The sequence below is a fragment of the Dreissena polymorpha genome, chromosome 8 (assembly GCF_020536995.1).
Source record: "Dreissena polymorpha isolate Duluth1 chromosome 8, UMN_Dpol_1.0, whole genome shotgun sequence".
Classification (NCBI taxonomy): Eukaryota; Metazoa; Mollusca; class Bivalvia; order Myida; family Dreissenidae; genus Dreissena; species Dreissena polymorpha.
This window is the reverse complement of record NC_068362.1, coordinates 77,686,610-77,697,603: the sequence shown is the minus strand read 5'-3', so window position 1 is coordinate 77,697,603 and position 10,994 is coordinate 77,686,610. Positions and strand designations below refer to the sequence as shown.

The following is a 10,994-nucleotide window of genomic DNA, read 5'->3' as shown; positions in this document are numbered from 1 at the left end:
AGCGGCAGCCAATTATTGCGTTGACTTAATGATCGGTCTCTTTACTTGAATGGCAATGACTTAAATGGACAAAAATGTGTGCATGCCATAACGAATTTTAATTTCAAAACGTGCTTACTTATTTAAAAGTCCATGCTTATGGTGGAATATACATCATTGTCTTATTTTACAGATGCAACAAGTTACTGAAATTTGGTCATATATATTTATATATGTGTGTGTATGTGTTAATTAACTAAGTGTTTATTTTTTCTTTGCAAAAGCATATGGATATTTGTATATTATTAACATATATTTTGTTAGGCATTTTAGTTTGCTACGTGTTTAATATATATTTCAATGTCGTTTGTTGTTCTTCTGTATTGTATTATAATGTTCTTTAATTTCAAAAAGAAATATTTACCTACTTAATAAAATCGATGTTTGAATTTGTCAATGTAATCAAATAATTTAATAATAAGCTTTCTTTATTTAAAACGCTCTTCAGACGGCGGTGGCGGCAAGGTGTATGACGTTTATAAGATAATTTAATGTAAGAGCAACTACAACATATACTGGTCAAGATTTCCATGTAGTGCGACACGCTTGATACAATGCGATATTTTTTTACCTTTTTATTGTGGCGACCAATAGAGGGATGCAAACCGTCAACAAAACGCAATCTTAATCTACTAATCTTAAAAGCGAGTAAAATAAAACTCGTCAATAACGTGTACGATAATTTCCCACTGATCTCAAGGCTTTTTTGTTCGCATGCAAAAATAATTGTTCCAATGATGAAATCATATTATATGTGTTTGACACAACCGAAATACTGGTTTATTGTTGTATTTCTATGTTTAATGACACGTTTTTAATTCGCGTAAAAACCAGCGGCGCGTGTTGTTTTAGGCGCGACAGGGCATTAACGGCAGTATGTATAACTGAGATGTGTTTTTTTATTCATTCAAAATATAAATGCTTTTTCTTTCATTTTAGGTTAACCTTTACTGGATAATGTAAAAATTTCCGTTTTAACTCTTAGTTTTCGGACACTTAAAAAGATTGTTTCAGTGTCCGAAAATTATAGACAAAAATATTCAAAAACACAGGTGTCCGAGACAAAAAATACACGGCTTCGAGAGTTTAGACACACTCTTAAAATCACCACTCATTATCTCTACTTTGTCCCATTTTCTCTGTCAAGTTTCACGAAAACGTTATAAAAAAATGTTGACATATGATAATAGAAGGCAGTATATAGATTAAAGCTATAATTGGCGTCCAGTTTGTACATGCCATCCGAAAACGTAAACTTATTTTTTCACCTGAACAAGTGTAATGGAAGTGTCAACTTATAATGATTGTTCTTCCTCTTCTACAAGAAGGTTTCACATCCCGATATAAGTTTCACTATTTTGTTTTTTAATTTTTATTTAAAACAGTTAAAAAATAGTATTTACTTACTCTTTTCATAAAATGTTCCCCAGTGTCTTATTCAGTGGTTATAAACAATTGATTTTCTTCATAATTATGAGCAATATTTAGTATGAATATTTATTATTAAATAATTTTCTTCAAGTTTACTGTAATTGTTCAATATGTGTTTAGATGAAATACATAATAACTTGTACATGCCACTCGTGTTTTATTTACTTGAGAGAAAACGTGCATACTTAAAACTGAAATAAACTTGTAAACTAAACTAAACTTTAATTCAAATGTAAACTAATGGCACTGTAAAACGTTAATTTACAACATTTATTAGACTTATAATATACATTACGTTTGTGACTTTCTTAAACAAAAATGTTTCTTTCATGTTCTGAATATATTTATATAATATTTATGTGTTTATTTTTAGAATAGTTAGCACTGTTTTATTGCCTTTTCCTAAAACAGTTATAGCGATTTTTATCATGTTTTTTGTATTTTCAAACTGTGTTCCTGCACGTATGGACAGTGTGATATTGGAGTGATTTTTTTAAATAAATCAAGCATCCATGTAAACAATACAGTTATGAATTCTGAGGATTATGTAACATATACGTTGTCAATATTTATAAATACAATTAGTAAAACTGCATATAAAGAATTGTTCAGACGTTGATGACTTATTCCAACTTCAAATAACTGTGTGTTTGTTTAATTTACATACCATAATGTTTTGTTTTTTTTCAGCCTAGAACGACACATGAGAACTCATAAGGTATATTTTCATATGGCATTTAATAATAACTAAGGTGTATAAAGAGCAAAAACATTTCCCTTTTAACCACGTTTTCAATGAAGATGCAAAGTCTGGTTATTGTATGAGAGTACGACGGGCCGACAGCTGTTTTGACGTTCGGTTATAGATTAACGTTGGATATAGCTTGTATGGAGAACTAGCTTGTGAAGTTATGGTTAAGTCATGTACAAACGCGTGTGACATACAATTATGGACCACGGAACAGTTGATTGGTTCTATCATTGACATGTTTTAAAATTCTTAAAATAATAGATTAATCATTATACATGTGTATAGGTCAATTACCGTGTACAATTCAAAATAAAGCTCTTTACATACGTGAATAATTGATATGATATAATCATTCATTTGCAGATTCGATTATGCCTTACATGGTTTTACTTGGGTCGCAAAACAAACTTTTAAATTGCGCCTCTTTGATGCTTTGGAGCATTGCCTTTGTTTTCATACTATTTTGATTTTGTATTTCTTTAGATCTATATTATAACCATTAATGTTTACGCAGGGTTATTGTTTAAAACACAATCGTTTCATTTATAAACTCATTCATTGACATAAACTGACATGTATGACTAAAAATGATCTTTCATGTATTTTGAAGTCCACTCGCGCCTGAGGCCGCTATATGCGAGCATCCGGAATGTGTTCCACCCCTCCTACATAATTAATTTACTAGATTCACAAAAGTATGGACAAATGTTGCAATTTCCAGCTATTTTTTAATGAAAGGCATTGGCTTTTTGCAATGGCCTTGCGCTGTGCGAGTAAACCAGAGTAACCCAAGAACAACCCATCTGCCTGGTATGATGACCAACCAAGCTCATATGGGCAGCTTATGGGAATTGAACCCGGTTCGCGTAGGTCAGAGGCGCGTGTACCAACCACTGCGCTTACCGGACAGCCTGATCGTTTATCGATTGTATACTTGAGATTCATACTTAATGATTATGTGATTGCATATGCATGGACTCGCCGGGGCGTATGTTTTGTATTTACACATGGCATCAGCTGCAGGTACATGTGGACATATCTAGATTATTTACAAAAATTCTTTAGTAAAGAATTTCTAAAGCCAAATAAGGCACGCCAGCTACATGACCGTTGTCTCTGTGGAGTTTGTATTCACATGTCTTATGCTCAAAACAAGTGATTTATTGTCAATGCGTTTCGGTTTGTCTTCCATCGCCTTTCGCTAAACAAACGGCGTACCTGAAGGCGACGGCAACGGGGTGTGCGTGGGGCTGGTGCTAGCATTGCTTCCCACACCCTGTATGCAAGTCTTCTTGTTCATTGTCCGGAGCTTGTACTTATAATACGTAGACGAGTTACCCTCAATGTCGTCTGTGGACTTGTCTACCGACTTTTCCGTCGACCAAACGTTCAGAGACTTCATCAACCGCCCCAGGAACACCCGCAATGCTGCTCGCCTGAACTTCCTGTTCATGATGCCGTATATAAGACAGTTGCAGAAGCTGTTGCTAAGCGTGAGCCATGTGATCGCGTAGTCAATGTCGTGGTCGATGCTGATTTTAGCGGCCACTATGATTAGCGTCATCAGCGTCCACGGGGCTATCGTCAGGAAGAAGCCGGCCGTGATTGCCGCTAGGTATTTGGACGTCCTGATGTTCGCGTTGACCATCCGCCCATACTGCAATTTTTAAGCAACATTTATCAGTTTATAACAAGCAATTGACATATGGCACAGTCAATAAGCCGACGAATAAAAAAGGGTTTACATAATAATGAATTAAGTGAAAGATATGTTCGTATGATTATGATATGCACACTGTTTGTTTAGGTATATTTAAACATTCTATGTCCTTATCAATAAAGTAAGAAGCAAACGCACGGTCACCCGTCTGTATAAAGATCTAACAAATAATATACATGTACTACAAAACGACCAAACATTTGATAGCAGGTCTGATTACTACCTTGTCATCAGACGAGACGGTGAAAACCTTTCTCCGGTTTGCCGTCACATAAATGGACACATAGCAGAAGACAAATATGACAGTGGGCAGGAAGAAGAAGATGCTAAGCACGGTCAGCGTCAACGTCGCGTTCTCGTAGAACGGCTCGCAGTTTATGCCGAACTCGTCGTAGTAATACTGCTTCCCAGCAAAAATGACCAGTGCATAGCAGCTAAACACGCCGACCCAGGTCGCAAGGATGACAAATAGGAAGCGGCGAGAGTTCATGTACGTGTTGTACCAACGGAAGTGGACGACGCAGTAGCGGTCGATGGCGATAACGACCATGTTCAAGGTCGACTCGTGGAAAAGAGCGGATATGAGAAGCGCCTCGATCTGGCACATAGTGTTCCCTGGCGGCCAACAATGGTACAGCGCTGGATAGATTGTGGAGGGACACACCAGGGCTCCGATACCGAGGTCCGTGCAACACAATGACGTCATTATATAGCGTACGCGCTTCATGAACAGCTTTCGGGTGTCTGGGTGGTTGAAAACTACCAGGCAGCAGACGTTTCCGGCGATGATCAGTATCATGACAATAACGATGATTGAGCACTTTAGTTTGTCTGCTGATGTGGGAACATATGTGTTCCCATGGCAGTTCATTGACTGGTTCAATACTCCATACATCTCTACAGAGTATTTCCGAATAAGCGTTATAATATAATTATCGTAATAATATGTGTCATATCTATTCGAAGCAAATTAACACGAGACTTGCATTGTAAATTCGTTTTGAAATATTGTTTGGTAATATTATATGTATGTTCTGCATACGTTTACACATAACTGAGTATAAAAGCACCATAATTTACTCGCATATGTATGTGTGTCATTTAAAACAGATCTTCGAACAGTTCACAGTTTCAAACGTAACAACTCCAACCATTTTCCTGCTTCAAATACGTCGTCACAGTATTGACTTGTAATAAACGAAGTTCATTCAGTACGATAACTGGTTTCAAGAGTTAATGTAATACAATGACTTAACAAGTATTTTTTTCCTCTCATAGAATTCAATCCGATTGCCTTTCTTCTGCAAATTGTTATATAAACATAAACCTGTGTAAAAAAAACGCCTAGCTGCAAAATTGAAATTGCATGGTTATATATATTGCACGACTCTATTGTATGACTGTAATATAGCGATAGTAAGCTTCAAATAGTTTACAATATCCTTGTCAGTATCCGCTTAATTTAGCGTAATACATGTACTATGTGCGTACTTGTCGCATATTGACTGGTTGTTCTCAGCACATGAAAGCAAGCACGTATTATCCTGTTGTTTATCGAACCAGTCGCATCCGTATGTGTTTTAAGTATGCATGTGTATACAGGCAGATTAAATTCATGATATAGCAGGTTTATTAAAACTGCAAGATGACTCTGGTGAGACTATATACCGAACACATCCGACTCATCGGTGTCATATAGTGTGAGTAGTATCTGGATGAACCTAGCGAAACAAACGCAGGACGTGTGATATGATTATGTCGGATAGTAATGTACCTATGCAAACAATAATTAAGTCTTAAAATAATAATCATAAGGCATATTTATTCGTAGGAATCTTTAAATGAGCCTTTTCAAAGATTTTGGAATGTTTTGAAGTTTTTCATTAAATGCATGTATACATTAGATCTAAAAGGTCCAGTAAAAAAAAAACAAGAATATAATTAATGAAAAAAAAGTAACCCTAACCTGGGCTCGAACCACTGCCATGGTGCTCTTTCTCTTCTTCGCCATCTTCCTGCTCGTTATCACCGTGGTGATGCCGGAAGGGATGACGTCGATTCCAGTGTTGAGCGTCTACCTGCTGCTCGAATGAATGATCAGTACCGTGATAGTGCTTATCACCATTATCCAGCTGCGCCTTCACAATCAAGGCGACGATACGCCATTGAATCCGTCTCTAAAGTCCTAAACCAAAGCTATCTTCAATTTAAAGAACAAAGTGCTATGCTCATCAAATGACGATAGCCGATGTATAATAACACAATCAGCGCGTAATAGCGATATCCGGGCAACTACACCAACGTTCACAGGAAGGGCGACTTCTCCCAGATCAACACGTCGGTCCACTACTACAAGGTCCACACGAATGCTGACGCCTCCAACGTCTCCACCACCAGCCTATTAAGAAGTCGCGTCCGCTCAAGACGCAATTAGCCAGTCCGTTTTCGCACGCCGGTAGCATTCCGAGACGGGTCGAAAACACGGAAGAGGAACAAGAAATACAGTCTCAATCGAAATACCAGTCGTGCCTGTCTTTTGTTAGTTAATTTTCAAGACGAGGACGAATGTTTCCCAACTAGAGATGTCAACACTATCTACAACCAGCCAGAAAACAGCATGGACACTTTCGGACATTCTCGGCAAGAATAACAAAGTGGAACCTGATGAATTCTTCGCCGACCCTCCACCGATGGAAGCCTTCTATAAGAAGGGTATGCGAGACCTGAGCGATGACATTCTGTCGGTCCCTCCTGTATCTGAAAAATACCCAATCGGCATCGGCCTGCGCTCCGAGGGCGACCCTCCTAGGATAGTGCGATCCCCGATCTACGCGGCGGAAATGCAACCCGACAGATCTCCAACGCCAACTCCCAGCGAGCCCGGACCCGAGCTTGAAAAACGTCCGAAAGAAATAGAGTGGCCTGACTTTGTATTGGCTTTAGACAATCTATTTTTTGTTGTATTTTTTTATTCTGAACATCCTAGCCATTATTCTTGCATTCGCTATAAGTGGATCTTGGTAAAATAATATACCTTATTTTTAATTTGATTTCTTGTTATTGTTTTGTTTTGAAAGCCGGTATGTATGAACAGCAAAACAGCATAATGTTATACCGGAACTGGATATCATATTTGACGTTAGGCATAGCTTTCGCGGGTAATTGAAACATGTGCAAGTGTTAATCGATTTTAGTTGAGTGATGATAAGCAAACATTAATGAATGTATAATTTCGCATTTCTAATTCAATGCTGTATTTGCTTTTTGTACAAAATTACCAGAAAGACGTTAATGGAAACCGCTTTTATGGCAGTGAATACACTTACTTGCTTGCACTTGCTTTTACTATAAACATAATGCGTGTGTGATGTTTTTTTATATGTGCGTTTTTCAAATATAGAGCACATGTACAAATACAATGTGTTTATTGCGTAGAATAACTTACATCTCCATTTTAAGTTTGTCATTTTAGTTTATAAAATGACGCATAATTTTGGGGGTAGCCTTTTCCGTTATAAAGATGGATTAAGTTGGTCAGAACGTTATTTGTACACTACCTAGGCCATGTCCGTGTGGGTCCATGTCCGTGTGGGTCCAAAAGGTCACCAGGTCAAGTTTTGACGACTTGAATCGCGTTCTGAGAAAACAGGTTATAATGCATGTGCGTATAGTGTCATCCCAGATTAGCCTGTGCGAACGGCACTTTACGCCTAAATTGGATTTTTGCTAGGAAAAGACTTCATTTAAACGAAAAAAGTCATAAAAGCGGAACATGTCGTCCCTGATCAGCCTGTGCGGATTACACAGGCTTTTCTGTGACGACACTTTACGCACATGCATTAAACCCAGTTTTCTCAGAACAAGACTCATTTGTTTACCTAAATATGAGGTGAGAGCTTCGAGGCAATCAATGCCTCTTGTTTAATGGTTTATTAGTTATGTTCGCTGTAGCTGTACCTTACATAAGTTTTCATCTTTGGCAGATGACATGTAGTGGATGAAATAAATCGTTCATTGGTAGAATTTAAATTAAAATATATTTCGTTACGATAAATTATAACTAAAAATATTTAAAGTACATATAAACACTCATGTAACCAACAAGAAAAAACGTAACTTTCGGTACGTTTCGGTTGTTTTGTTTTAATTCGTTTACTTTGCTCATTAGTCGCTGTAGTTGTTTTTTTCACATAGATTTCACACAAACCAATTTCATCTATTAGGGTATATCACTTAAGTAATAAATTAAGCTTATTTAACATTTGAGACAACTCTTTTTAATATTGAACATGGGATGAGCGCAGTGTCCTCTCTTGCACTGCGTTGTTAGTCATAATGGTTCAATTCACTTTTGTGTATCATTGTTTGTTTTTATTGTTCGATGCGCAATCACTTTTATACCAGTGTTTTAAGAAAGGGGCATATATCAGTCGCACTGTGTATCTGTACATCTTTTCGAAATGTCCTGCCATACGCATTACTTTGTCATGTATCAATGCATGTCAACCAGCATAAGACGGCATGTCTCCTTACCTAATTGTCAAGGTCAAACTTGGAGGCTAAAGGTCAAATATAGTCATAAAGAGGTAGAAAATTCCTTTTTCAGACATAACTTTGCCATATAATGAGGGATTCTTTTAATAACTTGGCATAAAAGTAAACCATTATATGTCGGCGAGTCGCGTTTAACCACACTCTCTCTGCATCAACGTTCAAGGTCATGGTCACTTCAAGAGGCAAAAAGTCAGTACGGCCAGAAAACATATTTTTTATAATTTCTGTCTTTTCGCCGTATATGTGCTATTTATAGATGGCTGAATAACAAGTATCATTTAAATATGTGCTTACCTTGCGCAAAGTTTAAGGTCACACTAAAGAATTAAAAGGGGCCTTTTCACACATTTTGACCAGAATTTAAGTGTGTCATTAAATGCTTTATATTGATCAATGTAAACATTGGATCTAAAAGGCTCCAGTAAAAAAATCAAGAATAAAATCTAAAAAATAGAAAAAAAGGAACCCTCAACAGAGATCGAACCACTGACCCTTGGAGTCCTGGAGTAAACGTCTACTACTTAGACCACTCAGCCACCCGTGCTTTTACTATGAAGGATGTATTTTATATTGTATTTAAGCAATCCTCGTAGTTTCACAAATTATAACGACACTAACAGAACTCTCAAAATCATTCAATCGTTTCGAGTTGCAAGGCTGTATCATTTTCAAGGTTTTAAATTGTCAAAAGATGCATATAGTGGCTATTTAGAGCATGGCAAATGTTAAGTACTACTGGTTCGTCACAAATATCATAAACTTAAACGACAATTTGCAAAATCTGAAACATTTTTTTTTTCAATTTTGTCAATTTACCGAAACGTGAAAAGGTCACTTAAAAAGATCAAATTTAGCCATAAAAAGCTCGTTGGGACTGTAACTTCGCCATTTATCGTGTTTTTTAAAGTAAATATACCACATTTGACTGTCATAAGGCGACGGGTTTTTTTTTGTGCAACAACTGCCTTCCTTCTTAAAAGGTCTACTTCACACTTCCAGGTAAGAATTCATAAACATCTTGAACATGACTGTCTCACATGAGGGAATCCCGTATTGTTTGTAATTTATATATTTTTTTTATAGAACCAAAGAGTGCAACTTCATTTGCCGTAAAACTACACCATCTTTACTGTAAACCATGTAACTCGAACATTTTTAACGAATCAACTACACACCGGTTGTTTTCGAAAGCTAATAAAATAATTTATCAGCAAAAATGTTTCAAATCGGATTTGTGTTTGTCTTTTAAAAGAGCATTTACTTACTTTTTTCATAAGACGTTACCCAGTGTTTCACTAAGAGGATATAAACAGTTGATTTTCTTCATATTTATAAGCAATTTTTAGTATGAATATTTCTTATTTAATCATTTACTTCAAGTTTAATACGTGTTCAATATTTGTTTAAATGAAATACGGCATAACTTGTACATGCCACTCGTGTTTTATTTACTTGAAAGAAAACTGGCATACTAAAAACTGAAATAAACTAATAAACTAAACTAAACTTCAATTCAAACGTAAACTAATGGCACTGTAAAACGTAAATTTACAACATTCATTAGACTTATAATTATACATTACTTTTGTGACTTCCTCACACAAAACTGTGTTTTCATGTTCTGAATATATTGTTATAATATATGGAGAGTAAGTTGGTTCCTTTTTCCTAGTTCCTTATTCCTTATTCGAATAAGGAATAAGGAACAGTTCCTTATTCCTTATTCACGATTCCTTATTCGAATAAGGAATAAATAACGGTTCCTTATTCCTTATTCACGCTTGACATATTTGACTAAGCTTTTTAAGAAAAATAATGCAAACAATTCTCAATTAAATCAAAGCTAAATAACAAGAATACATTTAATTTGTGTATAACGATACATATTCATGTTTCTTCTCAGCGTTTTAATAGGATTTTTTGAATAACCCGAGCCGGCATTATCTACTTCGAATTCTAACTTCAAATCAACCAAACCTTAAGCCTGTATACTTATTAAACATTTATGTGATATAAAAATGCAATCTAGTACATTTCCTAATTTTTGTTTTCATTTAAACTCAATTTCCTTTTTCGCGGCCGAATAAGGAAACGGGAACCAGTTCCTTATTCCGTATTCAAGCCGAATAAGGAACCTGCATTTTTTTACTTAAACATCAATGAAAATGATCAAAATTGTTCAACATATAAATGAACATCATTATATACATGTGTATACATAGGTTGGATATTTAAAATACGCATTGCAATACATTTCTACTAAGTTTTAAGTAATGATAAACCAGTTCCTTATTCAGTTTGAATAAGGAATAAGGAACTGGTTCCTTATTCCTTATTGAAATCGAATAAGGAACTGGAATGTACTTACTGTAAATAATAAATCAAAATCGAATAAGGAACGGCATTTTCTTACTTAAACATCAATGAAAATGATCAAAAGTGTTCAACATATAAATGAATATCATTATATACATGTGTATACATAGGTTGGATATTTAA

General features: G+C 35.8%; 2 protein-coding genes across 2 annotated transcripts in view; both read right to left on the bottom strand.

The window, feature by feature from the left end:
* Positions 1-10,994, bottom strand: part of LOC127841756 (probable G-protein coupled receptor 21) — a 36,273-nt gene that overhangs the window by 10,673 nt on the left and 14,606 nt on the right. The gene's annotated exons all lie outside the window — the stretch shown is intronic.
* On the bottom strand, positions 2,932-5,506 carry LOC127841757 (melatonin receptor type 1B-B-like). The gene is made up of 2 exons (XM_052370807.1): positions 4,165-5,506; positions 2,932-3,878 (listed from the first exon to the last, which is right to left on the bottom strand). The coding sequence occupies exons 1-2, from the start codon at positions 4,834-4,836 to the stop codon at positions 3,423-3,425; spliced, it is 1,128 nt and encodes a 375-aa protein (XP_052226767.1). The 5' UTR covers positions 4,837-5,506; the 3' UTR covers positions 2,932-3,422.

Coding starts and splice junctions, on each gene's coding strand:
- LOC127841757 (XM_052370807.1), bottom strand. CDS start 4,836: ATGTATGGAGTATTGAACCAGTCAATGAACTGCCATGGGAACACATAT. Junction 3,879..4,164: donor CCGTCTCGTCTGATGACAAG/GTAGTAATCAGA, acceptor TAAAAATTGCAG/TATGGGCGGATGGTCAACGC.